Genomic DNA, 16477 nt, shown 5'->3' with positions numbered 1-16477 from the left:
ATGCGTTTGGACTCGCATGAGGACCGGGGCGGAGGACGCGAGGGGGGCAGGCTTTTTGGCTTGGACCGGACGGACATGTCTTCCTCGATTTCATCGACCGACTTGTCGTTCATGATTGGCTTACAGAATGTCGCCGCCCTAAAAATAAAAATTCCCTTACGAAATAAAGCTTTCATTCGGGAAGAATACGTATTGATTCCAGTTCCTTGGAGATTCATGCTCCTGTGACGGACGATTTGGCGATTCCATTCAAACCCCTCTGTCTCAATGTTGTGACAAACTCGAGTTTGAAACAGTGGACGCGAGCGAATCGATCATCCGAAACCGGCCTGGATGCCATTCACCGGGGCTAGTGCATTCGATGGTTTCTAGTTGCGAGGGTGGAGTCCAATGAAAGTCGTGGTCTTATCGAGTGACCCACATTACGGAATGTATTTGTTATCCAGTGGAGTATCCCAGGCAATCCCCAAATTCTCGTCGTTATCATCTTTTTATCTGTTTTTCAACGATCAAGACAAAAATTCTGAAGATCGAAACGAAATTAAATGGTAAAACCGAAATTCAGAGGGAAAAAAAAAAGAGATGAGTGTACTAGAAGTCCTAAAACTTATCGCGAAATTACAATTGAATCCTAAAACTTTTAAAGAGTGCAATCAAGTCTCAAAAACTTGTCAAATTAATGTAATCGAATCCTTCCGTTAACACCTCTAACTTGTTCGAGCGAAAATGCTGACATGTTATTTTTAAAATTAATTTCTCTCTCCTATGTGGTAATTTTTATGATTTTTTTTTCCAAATATTATTTAAATTAATTAAAAACTAAAGAAAAAGTTAAACTTTAATTTTAAAAAGCTAAAACTTAAAAAAAAGAAAAGAAAAGAGGAAAAGCAATTGGGCGGGTTTCGATAGTGAGACTAGGTCGTTGCTGCCGCCTCCCATCATCGGCTTTGGTTGAGGGTTGCCGATCGTTGCCAGCCCTATTAAAAATTAGATTCGAATCAAAATAAAGTCGTTTTAATCCCCTTATCGTTACATATGAGAGAGAAAATATTAAAAAAAATATAACATGATCATTTTTTGTTAGCCAAATTAGATGAAGTTAACCTTAGAACTCGATTGTATTAATTTGATAAGTTTTAGAACTCGATTGTAATTTTATAAGTTGTAGGATTCAATTGTACTTGATTATAAGTTTTAAAATTTTTAGTGAATATATATATATATATATATATATATATATATATATATATATATATATATATAAATGGAAAAAATTGAAAGGAGAGGAAAGGCAAATTGCCACCTCCTTTCTAAAATGAAAATGTATGGACGGACCCTCCTGAATCACGCCATCACTAGCTCAAGCTGCCTCCTTCCTCCTCGAGCTCCCTCGCTCACTCCTCTCCGAAGCTGAAGAAGATGTCACTCTCCTTGCAATCTCCGCCTTCTTCGACTCTCTCCTCCTCCTCCTCTCTTCACGTAACCCCTCTCTCTCTCTCTCTCTGTGCATTTGCTTGATGCCCCGTGAAAAATGCGTGAATCGGTGCTTTAATCGACATATATACAGGACGGGAAGCTGAGGCTGCTCGCTCGATCCGCGGCGTCGAAGCTCGCGTTCTGCTACAATCCGTCGCTTCCTCGGATTCGAGCCACCTCCAACTCCTCCTCCTCTCTCGATGCCGGTATTGCTCATCCGCTTTTCAGCTAGCGTAGCTTCTTTTGGCATTGCGATTGACGTTCGTGTTTGATGATTTGATCTTCGTCTATTTAACTGTTTTGTGAAGGTCTGAGCACTGAATTGGATGCGGTGTCCAGCTTCAGCGAGATCGTTCCTGATACTGTCATCTTCGATGACTTCGAGAAGTGAGCGAAATGAAATAATAGTGCGGCGTAGATGATGCTGTTTATCTGTTTTCTGCACTGGCATTATTACGATAGTGATCGTAATCCCGTTTCTCTTTTGCATCGAAGAGTTTCAAGCTTAATCGCGAACGGTTATTCTCAATTTCTCTGATTTCAGGTTTCCTCCTACCGCTGCGACCGTTAGCTCCTCGCTCCTCCTGGGGATATGCAGTCTTCCGGATACTATTTTCGGGGTATCAATTTTTTTTCATTTAGGGGAAAATTTCGGAAACTAGTAGGAAAAGTCCACTTAATCTTTTGATTCCAATTAACTGCCCTGTTCGCTGAATGGAAACCATTCATTTGCTTAGAATGCCATTGAAATGGCCTTGGCTGATAGAGGCTGCTATGGGTTGGCGAACAATGAGATGAGGTTGTCCTGTTTTGTCAACAAGGTAGGTGCTTTTTCCCCACTCTACCTTGCAGTTTTCAATTCATGGTGTGTGTTATACAACAGGAAATTTCAGTTGGAAAGCAGAAAGAATGAGGGGAAAACTTACGTTACTTTACCCTTGTTTTTGTATGGAGATTGAATGCAGAGTACAAGAAAGAGAATAATTTCCTTTTATCAAACATTTAGATGTGACATGCCGGATCATGTATAAATTTGCCTTTTCTTCCTTTGGTTGGGTAGTTGATATGAGATTTCTCAACGCAGGCTTTGGTCAATGTCGGAGGTGATATGGCAAAGCTTGTTCCGGGTAGAGTATCAACAGAAGTGGATGCTCGTCTGGCTTATGACACTCATGGAATTATTCGAAAGGTATTTGCTTCTTTTGTACTCCCTAATCAATAAGCATGTTTCGACCAAAAAAAAAAAAAATCAATAAGCCTGTAACATCCTCATAGCTGTAGAGCTACGCTCAACATATTACTATGTGTAAATGTCCATATTAGGTTACTGATGGCAGAAGCCCCTGTAGAAAAATTGATAAATTAAAAGTCCCTACTAAGCTATGTAAACGAATGACTGTCTTGCAATTATCTCATATAGAAGAGGTTTTTTTAATCCAAGATAGTAGAAAATTGAGGTTCCTCTCTGAATGCAATGTTTTCTGTGAATTTGGACTTAATGGTTGATGTTGCTCCGATTTTGGCTCATACAGTTGACCTTGCTACAATGTGTTGCGATGGAGTATAGATAAGAGAGTGTGATATTGGACATCAGGCTGACTCCACTTTATCACAAACAGTTGTTGTTGGATTTATTGTATGCTTGTAAAGAAAAAATTGTTAAAATTTACTTGATGATTTTGATCCGCAATATGAGTAGTCAGCTTCCTTTGGGAGCTCTTAGCAGTAAAATTGGAACTTGGGTGTCCAATCCGATGCCAGCTACATTTTACTCATTGCAGGTGCATGACTTGCTAAAGCTGTACGGCGAAGTAAATGTTCCTCCCGAGCGTTTGTTGTTTAAAATTCCTTCCACATGGCAAGTAAGTGGCCAGTGTGTGCTTTAGTTGGAATTGTTGGTACTTCTAAAAGTTAGCTTATACTTATCTGGCCCTTTTGTGGGCCATTTCTGGGTGTTTATGTAGGGGATAGAGGCCTCAAGATTGCTTGAATCTGAGGGCATACAGACACATTTGACTTTTGTTTACAGGTATTTTTATAAGGGCTTTTTTGGTTACTTCATTTTATCTGCTTACGCTGTCAAGCTATTTTGATGTTTATCATCTAGAGTCCTCGTTTTTACACAAGCTGCTAGACGTCTGTAAAAGCAGAGTGGACCAGCTAGTCAGTTCGGCTGCGCATTGGGCCTAAATAGTTGTACTTAATGACCAATGACATAAAATACCTAAAGAGATTGTTTTCACATATTAGAGGCTGGTCCGACCCTAGAGAGCCATATCCACTTGCCTTCAAAATTTTGGGCTGTAGACCTTGGATGAGCCAGGCCCCAATGCCCATAATCAAGGGTAATAGCCTGTTTGAATGTTGACTTGAAAGACTGATTATATCACAATATTCGGATAATTAACAGCATGACTAACTATCTATTGCATGGGAAAAATCTTTGGAAGCACACGGATGAATCCATGTAGCTACTTGAGTGTGATTGACAAGATCAACCACTCTTGACACGACTCAATTCTGTTCTAGCTTTTTGAGTGTGATTGCAAGTATTCATTTTACTTTCAAATCTGAATCATCACCATGTAATACTTGTTTCCTCAGCCTGGCATCGGTTTCAGTGACCAAGTCTGCAGGGAAATGTGTGGTTCTTTTGTAGTGCCTCTAATGTCAGGAGAACATATTGGTGCGGATAGTGTACATGGACTCTGAAGTATCTTGATAATTTTTCAAGGGGCAGAAGCGCCAATTCGGTATAAACTAGTTGAGACTTAATAGGACCGCAGGACGCCGGTCAAATTGGCACAAGAACCTGCTGGTATAGGAACAGTATACCTTAGGGAGATTAAATCAATTCCACTCCGAATGTCGAGATCTAGATTCGCATTGAAAGGAATTTGCTGAGAACGTGGTAGTGGCAATCATCTGGTGCGGAAGCTAGGAATTGGGAAATTCACCCCTGCCTTTAGGTTGTTTAAGTAAGTTGGGTGATAGATCGGTCATTGGAGTACTCCGGGATATAAACCAGGGCAACAAATGTCGAGCATACGACGACGCCGGCCCTTTTCATTTCGTGGAAGCCCCCAGCAGAGGAAAGGGCTGTAGGTGATTGCTGATAAAACCATTGATTTTCCAATAGCTTGCCCAGAGATTTCATTAGTACCATAATATTTCACATAGTTTTAGAAATTGGGAAGCCATCTTTGGTATGATTAACATGAAGTGTCCTGCTAGTTTTTCAATGTTTGTCGATTGGCATGGCTTTCCGTGGATAATCCGTCTAGAGAATTGTAAGCACTATTGGCGGACTAGGGCTCGCGATCCAGCTTGATAATAATTAGGTTCTGTCATTTTGTGTTTGGAAGTTTCGCTGCTATTCTATCCCTTGTTGCTTTGACTTTTCACACATCATGATATTTTATTTTCTAGTTTCCTCCTTTCTCTCTCTATCCTTGAGCTGTCTTAATGTACTAGCCATTGATTATTTGTTCATTTATCTACAGCTTTGCTCAAGCAGCGGCTGCCGCACAAGCCGGTGCTTCTGTCGTTCAGATTTTTGTTGGTCGTCTTAGGGTAACAGCTTAGCCCTTTGGCTCTTTTCTATTATGATTTTTGTATATTATTTGCGACATTCCTTTTGACACTTGCATCATCCTCAGGATTGGGCACGCAATCACTCTGGTGACCCAGAAGTGGATGCTGCTACGAGAAGAGGTGAAGATCCAGGGTTGGCTCTGGTTAGTTACAAAGATTAAATTTTTGGTAAAATAAATAGCAGTCGTAGACGCATTTGTGATTGTATTTCTATGCTGCAAAAGGTTTTCTTCAGTTAGCCATGCCACCAAACTCACTGTTCATGGATATTTTCTTGTCGAAATTTGTGATAGCTTTGTGTTATATTACAAATTTGTTGGCTTTTAGAAGGTTGAAGGGTTCAACTCTTGCTCAGTAGTTATATAACTTCTTCAGTTTCTTAGTTGACTACTGTGAAAGGAAAAATTCTTTATTTTTTGATCTTTTCGTGATCTCGTGGAGCTATGGAATTCACATTAGCCAAAGATCATAGGAGCAGTCCAAGTGTATCTTGTCGTTACCATGATAAAGGTGGTTTGAGCTGCCACTTTCAAACTGAAATTACTGGCATTAACATGACTACTTGCTGCGGATCCTTGCTATGTTCATTAGGATCCTGCCACTTTAAGCGATATGACTATTATGCTCAATCTAAAGCCCCAGTAGTCATGTTTCGTAAAGGTCATTGCCTTCCTCGGTCCACAGACCTCTGCCCTTGTCTTTGATCTATTTGAAAAGGATGTCAACTTACAAGGCACACCTTGTAGGAGAGAAGGTGATCAATTAGCATCAATGGTTTTATTTTTAACATTCTGGCACTATTCAATGATGCCTCGGCAGTAGGGGATGCCTGAGCTCCTTTATAGAAATCCTAGGCTCCTACTGTTAATTACTTATTTTGTTTCGATACCTAGTTGGACTACATATTAAGAGAGAAACATCTAGTTGGAATGCCGGATTGAAGTTGATTTGACATGAGGGTACTCCATTGCATCAGTAACGCGAGAAAAGAGTTCTATTTCACAATATTGCTGCGGAATAACTGTTCATGCCTGATCTAGTTATGTTCTTCGTGCAGGTGACGAAGGCTTATAACTACATCCACAAATATGGGCATAAATCCAAATTGATGGCAGCAGCAGTGAGAAACAAACAGGATTTGTTCAGTCTTCTAGGGTACTCTCTCTCTCTCTCCCCATGACATTCGTGGCATCATGTTTTTCTTATGCTAATTTTCTGAACAGAATCGAAGTTTCTAGTCAATTTCAGTCAAGGATTGTCATTCTCTGATCATGTCTTTCTGTTCTTCCTTTACAGGGTGGACTACATTATTGCACCATTGAAGGTCATGCAATCTCTTAAAGAATCAATCACTGCTCCAGATGAGAAATACTCTTTTGTTAGTAGGCTGTCACCAGAGTCTGCTGCTACCTACAATTTCTCTGAAGAAGAGGTGCGCTTCAATTGTACATGTTTATTTCCCCCGTGATAGTTTTTTGCTTGCATCTAGTCTGTGTGAGCCCATTTGATTTTAGGGTAGCTGTTCGATAATGTGAGCTCCATTTCGGAGCCAAATGATCCGATAAAGGACCGATGATGCTGTAGCTTGCAAACCTGTTGGAATGAAAATAGATGTGCCCTGTGAAGCACAGTGGAGTTTTTGTAGTTGCTTTGGGTGCGTCACGCTTAGTGCATGTCCGTTCTTAGATTGGGAAGTGCATAGTGCACGCCATGCATGTACACACTCATGAACACTCACGCATGCATGCACGTGCACATGGACAGAGAGCGAGCTTGTTGAATGCGCTTAAGAAGCTTGCTGAAAAATCTTAAAAAAGTTATAGGTACGCTTAATCACATTTTTTTCATAATGATTAAGGAGTCTGTAGTGCTACTCCATATGGACGATTACTACATGTTGAGTAAGAAAGATGACTCAGATGCATTTCATCATTGGAATAAACTACTCTCTCTTTCCCATCTACAATGTCACTGACTTGATTCCAATGGGTATATATCCTGTTCAGCTTCGTAAGTGGGACCAACTGAGCCTTGGCTCAGCTATGGGACCAGCTTCTGTGGAGCTACTTGCGGCTGGATTGGATGGGTACGTTAATCAGGCCAAGCGAGTCGAGGAGCTTTTTGGCAAGATCTGGCCACCCCCGAACGTATGATTCACCATCTGGAATCTCTAAGCGGCTCTTATTTACGAAGAGAATAATTCTGATTCCACCTGCTTTTCGCGCTTAGGCTTTTCACTTGGGCTATGATGCAAAAGAATGTAAAGCTCATCGCCTGATGTTAATAAGTTTTACAGCTATCGAATTTTTTCCTCCTTGCTCCAATATGAGAACCGAACCTGAGTCGTCCTTGTCACCAAACAGAGTGTAACCTTGGTGTTCCAGGTTTCTGCTTCATCGTGCATCTCTGATTCTGAAAGCTTCTTCCTCAAAGTCCGCTTATTTTCAATGCTCGTGAAGCATATGATTCTGCTCTGGCATTGTCACATGCTTTTGGGATGGTAATGAGATTGGTCTTATTAGCTGCTCTAATATTTCTGGCGTAGCATACCTGGCAAAAAGAAATAAGTAAGCACATGACATTCCGGCAAAGGATTTTGCCGGAACGTGTGGAGAATATGTCTTCAGCTGAATCTCAGGTGTTCTATCTTCTCCTCCATAATCCGTTCCCTGATGATTTCTTAGCTGTTGGCTTGGAAGTCTTATTGATGAAGTCTACTATGGAAAAGCTCGAACTTACCCATCCTAGCAAGATGTGCGCGCGCGCGCCCCTATTTTAAAGTTTATGAAAAGAGTAGTTCAATGTCTATATGAGTCCAATTGATGGACTGTAAATAGACACACGATCTATTTCAAATGATTTTTGCTACCTGGGGAATGTGGAGGATCGATTTCATCCTTGCTCGCAATAAAAAAGACTGTAACAAAGGGTATTCAGACAAATGGGTTTTGTACTAGCTTTTGCCAATTTTGATCTGCCAAACTTACTGAAGTTTCGAACTTCTTAGTTCTTTACCCTTGAACGAACAACCAGTATTAATTTTTTTTTATGAAGAAAATAACATGTTAGAAAATGGTGCGACTCGCACTATATATGGTAATTACCGAGATAACACGCCTCTCAAAAGTGATTAGTGTGGGGACTTGAATCTAATTAGTGTTTTCAGGCCAAAACGAATGTCTAATCCGTGCCTTTTCTCTTCACATGTAACAATCACATCGTGGACAAGCAGGTCTATCTATAACTCACAAACAATAATTTTCAAATTGTCCTTGTCGGCGAATTACCAAAAGAGTCCTAGACTTATGGCGATTGTGCTAAGTCAATCTTAACCATTTCAATTATGTTTATTGAGTTGTAAACCTTTTGACAAATCGATTTAGTCTTTCCGATCAATTTCGATAGAAATTGATGATGTGGACGCCGGCCTTCTTACGTGGCACGATTCGCTTTGACGTGGACACTTTCTACAATTTCTTTTTTTAAAGAATCCGAATTTTTGATAATTTTTAAAATTTTTTCCTTTTTCCTCCTACCACAGCTGAGGGCCAATCTTGTCGGAATCTTATGACTGAATTTATACAAATATAGAAAATTCAGAGAAAATTGTCAAAAAAGTTCTAAATTTATAATTTAATCATAAACCTTTTAATATTGTCTATTCGGTCCTAAACCTTTTGCATTCGTGCCAATTCAGTCCATCCAATCAACTTTGGCCAATCGGCACCGATGTGGATACCGGCCGGCGTTGACGTGGACGGTGGGCGCTGACTAGGATAGTTTTTTTTAATAATATTATAATAATTTTCAAATTATTTCTTTGATTTCCTTTTTTTTCTTTCTTTTTGCTTTTTACTTTTTCTCGTGCGTTCTCCTTCCCGTCTGTCTTTCTCTCTCTGGTCACAGAAGGAACCAAAAGAGACGAGTCAAGCCATCCATGATAATTCAAGTTTCCCCTCAACCCCTTTCGTCTTCTTCTCTTGCCATTTGGATGTGCTCGTATTATACCCTCAGCAGCTCACATGCTGCTTCATTCGAGCTTCAAAGGATTTGATGACGAATTTTGAGTCAGTTCAAATAATTTGGCCTCTCTTGCATTGCGTCGGCGGTCGCCTAGCCCAAATAGTGCCTTGCCGGACTCGCCATCACTAGGCGAGGTCTAGTTTGCTCGGATCCGATTTGGGCGAGGTCGGGCCTTGCCATGACCGGTCGAGACGCGACCTCGCGCGGACCGGATCCGGGCAAGGTCACGCCTCACATAGCGTAGGCGAGGCTCGCCCTTGCCGGTGGGCGACAGGGATGAGCTTCACCTAAGGCCTGTGAGATAGACGCGTTGCGAGTTCCATATAAATTACTTCTCAATATAATTTCTTTCAAATTCATTAAAATTTCATGTACTGATTCTTGAATACCTACTATGGCAGCCTCTGGTTCTTGAAGGAAAAAGATATGGAGAGAAGAGGAACAAGAAAGAAAAAAAGAAAAGATGAAAAAAGGGGAAAAAAGGAAATTTAAAAAACAATTTGAAAAAATATTATAATATTATTAAAAAACTATTCAAGTTAGCTCTAATGTCCACGTCATTGCCGATTGACATCCACGTCATCGCCTGTTGGTCAAAATTGATCGAATATATTGAATTGACATAAATACAAATATTAAGGATTAAATTAGCACAACGAAAGGTTTAGGACTGAATTAGCACGTATATAAAAAATTTAAGACTGGATTTGTAGAATTAAAATGTTTCGGACTGAATTGATAAAAATGCAATAGGTTTAGGACTTTTTTTTTTTTTTTGACAATTTTCTCATAAAAATTGAGGGCACTTGTTCGTTGTGTGTGTGTGTGTAATTTTCTATTGTCCTGATTGATTCCTCCGAATCGCTAATCATTCACAAGATCCAAACGCGCCGATCGATCCATTTCAACTTCCTGATTTCGTGCCAACGCATCGATCCCGTCTTCCTCTATTATTATCGTTTGTGTTCTTTGCCAAGGCAAAAAGCATGTGATGCCGAGAAGCCACCACGTGGCCTCCCATGTGATCGTGAACCAACCTACCCTCCCCCCATAATTCACCCAAATTATTAGGAAGAAGGCAGAGAAAACGCGAGAGCTGATTTGACTGACGGTTGTCTCCTTGTGGTTATTGCCTTTGTACTTTTCCTAATGAAGACCCCTAAAGAAAAAAAAAAAAATTGTCCCCACGCATGATTTCCTCGATGGATCGGGGTCAAACTGATGTGTTCGTGCTGAGTCAGCCGTACCTCTGGCCAATAGGCTCGTGCCACGTGTCCGAGTTCTATGTTCGATTCATGTGGACGGTTTTGCCAATCTCCCCACGTAATTTTCTGTGGTGCGTCGTATTTTATGCGACGTCTATTCATTAAAAGAAATGGAATTATGTGAACATTGAAGCAGATAAAGACAAAAGGAGGAGGAGTCCCACTTTCCGGATCCGAATCAGCAACTCCTCATCGCTCTCTTGTTTCCTCGTGGGACATGTTTTTTTTGGCCAGGTCGAGCTTGTCCAAAGTGATGAACGGAAACCCTAGAATTGGATTTACGTGTTCCATCTTCTCTTTTGCACCCCGAATGCCCTCGTTTTGGACCATTGAATCCTCCCCTTCGCGGTAATAGGGAAAAATATTGTTTTTTTTTTTTTACAGTTAATTTTGAATGGACTTTTCGTTTTCCTTAGACGTGTGGTTCATACTTGTCCGTCCGTCATTCTCACCCTTCCAACCTCCTCCTCCTCCTCCTCCTCCTTTATTGTTATTCTTATCATCCTCGTGGATGTTGGAGATGAATCGATGGAACCGAATTAACGACGCCAGTCACAATTTAGAATTTTCCCACCAAATAAGAGGACGTCGAGCTTTGGCGCCACCCTGGTTGTCGAACGAACAAATTTCATGTCATACATGACCCCGAATCTATCGAAAATAAGAGTTAGATATATTGTATATATTAGGATTAGGATTTTTTCCTTTAGTGTATGTATTTATGTTTATACCTTTCCCTATATGTATATTTATATCGGCCTTGTGCCTAATTGTAATTTTATCACTCCATTATCAACTTCTCTAAATCTATCAATAAGTATGCGGAGATATTTAGGCAAGTTCCGATATTGAAATACATTAAGACACGAAGGGTTTGGTGTGTTTCAAACTTGGATCGAACCTCGAAATTCTATGCAAAAGAAAAGGGCAACGAAGCATGAATGAACAAGCATCCTCCTCGTTTCCTTATTGAACCACCCTCAATCTAGCAAGACACCCTAACATGACACATGAGAGATCACGACTCACCAAACGGGGACAAAGTTGCCCCATTTGACGCAGATAACTTTATTCATGTTCAACGCGCATTATCAAGCACATGCTTCGGAATTTGTCAATTTTCGTCGCATGCATATAAATGAAATCTACCATTTCATTGTCTCTTGTGATTATCTTCACTGTTAATCACAAGAGACAACTTTAGACGTTCCAAACGAAATAATAAACAATCTCCTCAAACCCTTGCTTACAATTGAACGTGTGTGTATAAATGGGCTTTGAATTCATCTCTATATTCACGTCCGGATCATTAGTATCATTTGCCTCGTATAGGGCTGATACCCTTTTCCAAATTCAGCATCTCTAATTTTGCTAAACATTCTGTTTTCTTCCATTGAACAGCTAGCACTCTCTCTGTCTGTCTGTCTCTCTCTACATTTTGGCTTTTTAAGCCATCCTAGAAAGCTTTTTCCATGCCGAAACCGTTCCCAATGGCGGAACCCAACCCAGTTCGCTCTTCCATCGACCATGAAGACCCCGAATACGCCCCTCTCTCGGGCGGGGCGAAACCCGAGGACCGCCGTCGACCGACCAAGGTGATCTTGGCAGGCCTTTCCGTGTTGTTAGTTATCGGCATGATGCTCGGTTTCTTCACTGACACGAAGCCGGACTTCTGCACGCAAGCTAATGATGCCCTATTGTCGATGACCCGGGAAGGAGCGGGGCCGAGGTCGATACCAGCCGAGGCTGTGGTCAGGCCGGGGGCTCGCGGCGTGAAGGAAGGAGTGTCCGATAAGTCGAGCAGGATCATTGCTGGCGTCAACGTGCCGAGTTTCCCGTGGAACAACAGCATGTTGTCATGGCAGAGAACGGCCTTCCATTTTCAGCCAGAGAAGAACTGGATGAATGGTGACCTTTTTTTTCTCCTTTCCTTCTCCTCTTTTGCTGTCCTCATCTTGTCCATTCATGGCATTTCATTTCTTTAAGAATGTCTTTGCCTTTTTCTGGAATTTTTGTCGATGTTATTTTTGTGCTAGAATGATATTCAAACTTTCTGAGGATTCTTCAAGTCAAATCTTTCTCTGGGTACCTTGAAAGGTCATTTGAGGTTTTTTTCTATCGAGATTTTGTTCAATGAGCGTATAGTACACCGGAAAATGTAATTTAACTTAGACTACAAAAAAAAAAAAAAGATTTTGACTTTATTGATAGTTACAACTAGAGATTTGTATTTTAACTGATTTGCGTTTGTTTTTGTCCTTCTTTTCATGGCTCTGGTCTCGCTCTGGCATGGGAATCTGGTTTCATCGTCCGCCATAGATCCCAACGGTAAAGATTGCTTTCGTGAACGTGTAACTTGGTACAGAAATTGCTGACCGTCGAACATTAACGAAGAGAAATCATTCTAGGTCCCATGTATTACAAAGGGTGGTACCACTTCTTCTACCAGTACAACCCGGAGGGCGCCGTCTGGGGCAACATCGTGTGGGGCCATGCTGTGTCGGAGGACCTGATCCACTGGCTCCACCTCCCCCTTGCCATGGTGGCCGACCAGTGGTACGACGTCAACGGCGTGTGGAGCGGCTCCGCCACGATCCTCCCCGATGGCCAAGTCGTCATGCTCTATACCGGCTCGTCCAACGAGTCCGTGCAGCTCCAGAACCTCGCCTACCCCGCCGACCTCTCTGACCCGCTCCTCGTCCACTGGGTCAAGCACCCCGGCAACCCTGTCCTGGCCCCTCCGCCGTGCATCAACAAGTTGGACTTCCGTGACCCGACCACTGCTTGGTACACATCGGGAGGCAAATGGCGCATTGCCATCGGGGCCAAGATCAACAAGACGGGAATGTCGCTCGTGTACGAGACCGAGGACTTCAAGAACTACAAGCTCTTGCCGGGCATGCTCCATGCCGTCCCGGGGACCGGCATGTGGGAATGCGTGGACTTTTTCCCCGTCTCGGAAGACGGGTTGGACACGTCTGTGAATGGTCCAGGAGTGAAGCACGTGATGAAGGTTAGCCTCGATGACGACAGGCACGATTACTATTCGATCGGGACTTATGACGAGAAGGCCAACACTTGGGTCCCGGACAACCCCGAGATTGATGTCGGGATCGGGATTAGGTATGACTACGGTATATTCTATGCCTCGAAGACGTTCTATGACCAGAACAAGAGGAGGCGGATCTTGTGGGGTTGGATCACGGAGTCAGACAGCGAGGCCGCCGATGTGCAGAAAGGATGGGCTTCACTTCAGGTCTGTGCAATGTTCTCACTTGCCCTATGTCATATCATGTGGTTGTTTAATGATCTCAAATCCTCATTCGAGACTGAGCAAGATAAACTGCATTCGAATTTCTCAGGGAATTCCGAGGACCATTGTTCTCGACACGAAGACCGGAAGCAACCTACTTCAGTGGCCGGTGGAGGAAGTTGAGAGCTTGAGATTAAGCAGCAAAGAATTCGACAGCATAGAGGTCAAAACCGGGACGGTGGTGCCTCTAGACGTCGGAACCGCCACGCAGGTCCGTGTCTTCTATTCTTCATCTATAACTGTAAAATATTCGGTGAAGTGAGGACTTCTGGCTAACAATAATATTGATTTTCAGGTGGACATCGTGGCTGAGTTTGAGCTAGACAAACAGGCCCTAGGGGCGACACCCGAGGCCGATGCTGATTACAGCTGCGGCGCCAGTGGTGGGGCTTCTCAACGAGGTGCTCTAGGGCCGTTTGGCCTCCTGGTTCTAGCGGACGATGGCTTATCCGAGCAGACCCCCGTGTACTTCTATGTCGTTAAGGGACCGAACGGCACGCTCAAGACTTCAATCTGCACCGACCAATTGAGGTAACCCTCTCGATCTCGTTTTCTCCTTCGATTCCGTCTGGTCTCGCCTTCATTAATCATGCTGAAAACTTATTTTCGTTGGCTCCCTAGGTCTTCCGAGGCAAGCGATGTCGTCAAGCATGTCTATGGGAGCTTTGTCCCGGTACTAGAAGGCGAAAAGTTGTCGGTCAGAATCATGGTGAGAGAGCTCACATTCTCTTTCACATGAAATTGATGTTATGCGTCGTACCTATCCTTGGACTTATCAGTAACTTGTGTCCTCTCTTACGCCGATCTTCCAGGTGGATCATTCCATCGTAGAGACCTTCGCTCAGGGAGGGAGGAGTTGCATCACGGCCCGAGTTTATCCCACGAAGGCCATCTACGGCGCGGCACGGGTCTTCTTGTTCAACAACGCCACCGAGGCTAATGTTAAGGCCTCGCTCAAGATATGGCAGATGAACTCCGCTTTCATCCGCCCATACAGCGACCAGTGATGGAAACGAAAGCAGAGAAAGATTGGACATACGATTCTTCCGCGACAGGTCAACCATCGGGTGCATTTTTTTGGAACATTCCCTGTGTTGAACTGTACAAGATGGGCAGGGGATCTCCATTTCCATTTTCGAGTCGACAGAGTTGCAAAGAGTTTTCTTTTGCAGAAGAAAAAAGAAAGAAGAAGAAGAAGAAGAAGAAGAAGAGGAGGAGGAGGAGTGTATGCAAATGACGCAGTTAAACGACAGAAAATTCATATTTCACCTGACTGTAATTCTTCTCCTAAGTGTCTAAAATTTGGTTCTTCTTGTTTTCCATAGCCATATCGCCGTTGCCGCCATCCGATCAGCGCTTCAGAAAACGAGCTCATGAGAGATTTTAGGTTTGATTTGAGGGTCATCAATACCAATTGAGATTCTGCAACAACTTACAGCTAATGAACAAGTGATTCAGATAAACCACTGGGGTGGCCACCTTTCCCAAGGAGGTGGGGAGTTCGATTCCCCACCTTCTCGGGGTTAAGGGTGGGGACGCGTGAGCGACGGAGCCGCAATCTGCGGACAGTAGCATGTAAAATAAAAATATGATAGAATCAGATAAAAAGTGATTAGATACGAAGAAATTGCAGAGTTTGGGGACCTGCAGAATGACACCATGCACTCTAGTCACATGTTTATTCATATTGAGGACCTGACCAATTTTCGGTGCAAACGGAAGCCCTTCAACATCGTCCGCGACATAAGGGTCTCCTCAAGCCTCATGTGAGCTCCATCTCCATCTCCATCTCCATTGGCCCTCACTATTGTATAGGATTCTTAGTTTGCAAATGCATTATCTCATTGTTCTAACTTCTATCGAAACACCGGCTTACGAAAATCACTACTCCAAGTTACACAATTCTCCGATTCTTTCGCACGCCTCGGCTTCGAAGTGGTCGTGTGTATGAAGAGCTTCGGTGAGGTTTTACGCTGTTATGAATTTTAAGGTCGTTTATGTGAGCAGTGTGTGAGATGAAAGAGCAAGTCTTTCCATGGCGGTAAGTAATCTGATAATTTGTAATGGGGAAAAAGAAAAATAAAGTGGACCTGATGCAAGCTGCTCGATATCCATTTGTGAAAATGCGGAGCTGAAAAACTTTCTATTTTTTTCCTTTTTCTTTTTAAGGTAACAAGGATGATGTCAAGTGTCAATTCTATTACTTTCACATTTTTATTATACTCTATTGTAAAAATTCCAAATAAAGGCCGCCATTATTTGAAAAATAATTTTTTTTAAAAATGAATATTATTTCAAAGAAGGTATTTTCATCATTTTATATTTTCGCCGGGCCCTTCCGGCCCCAACAGAAAATAAAAATAAAAAATAAAAAATAATATTAAAAAAGGGAAATTCGTGTTTTTTTTTTCTTTCCTTTCTGTTGGAGCCAGGTGGGATCCGGGCGAGGGTGTGGCGAGCCTCGCCCCGCCCTTCTCTGCTCTCGTCCCGGCTCTTGAAGCTTAGGAAAACCAGCGTCGATCACTCTGACCACCGTCATGATCACCGCAGGCGTCATCCGAGGCCAGGGGAGTTTGAGCTTCGCGACACGGCGTTGCAATTCTCCATCGGAGGTGGTTTCTCCACCGAAACATGGCGGCGTCCAAGGGGTGAGAAGAGGGTCGGTTCTTGGAAGGCAACATGGCGGTTTCTGGTGGCTGTCCTTCAAAGGAGGGAGGATACTCGACGTGGAAGGCGACTTCAACGGAGGTTTTGGAACCCGAGATGGTGCAAGTGCAAGATTATCAATTACTATCATTGTGTGCAA

At 42.6% G+C, this 16477-nt stretch overlaps 2 protein-coding genes across 3 annotated transcripts; both read left to right on the top strand.

Moving 5' to 3' along the window:
- Window positions 1–1339: 1339 nt before the first annotated feature.
- Window positions 1340–7483, top strand: LOC115736999 (transaldolase). Of its 2 annotated transcripts, XM_048284963.1 has the most exons (14): window positions 1340–1479; window positions 1568–1682; window positions 1785–1863; window positions 2021–2096; window positions 2214–2297; window positions 2561–2665; window positions 3258–3338; window positions 3441–3505; window positions 4980–5049; window positions 5136–5213; window positions 6128–6225; window positions 6367–6502; window positions 7077–7267; window positions 7325–7483. In XM_048284963.1, exons 1-13 carry the CDS (start codon window positions 1420–1422, stop codon window positions 7221–7223), a joined length of 1194 nt encoding a protein of 397 aa, XP_048140920.1. In that variant the 5' UTR covers window positions 1340–1419; the 3' UTR covers window positions 7224–7267; window positions 7325–7483. The 2 variants fall into 2 exon arrangements, with proteins under 2 accessions (XP_048140920.1, XP_030524802.1); XM_030668942.2 differs by having other exon boundaries at window positions 7077–7483.
- A 4181-nt stretch (window positions 7484–11664) lies between these two features.
- On the top strand, window positions 11665–15016 carry LOC115736998 (acid beta-fructofuranosidase-like). Its single transcript, XM_030668941.2, has 7 exons — window positions 11665–12266; window positions 12678–12686; window positions 12767–13614; window positions 13721–13882; window positions 13967–14202; window positions 14293–14380; window positions 14484–15016. The coding sequence occupies exons 1-7, from the start codon at window positions 11831–11833 to the stop codon at window positions 14676–14678; spliced, it is 1974 nt and encodes a 657-aa protein (XP_030524801.1). The 5' UTR covers window positions 11665–11830; the 3' UTR covers window positions 14679–15016.
- The last annotated feature ends 1461 nt before the right edge of the window (window positions 15017–16477 follow it).

The sequence above is a fragment of the Rhodamnia argentea genome, chromosome 9 (assembly GCF_020921035.1).
Source record: "Rhodamnia argentea isolate NSW1041297 chromosome 9, ASM2092103v1, whole genome shotgun sequence".
NCBI lineage: Eukaryota > Viridiplantae > Streptophyta > Magnoliopsida > Myrtales > Myrtaceae > Rhodamnia > Rhodamnia argentea.
The sequence above is the reverse complement of the archived record's forward strand: the minus strand, read 5'-3'. Positions and strand labels throughout refer to the sequence as shown.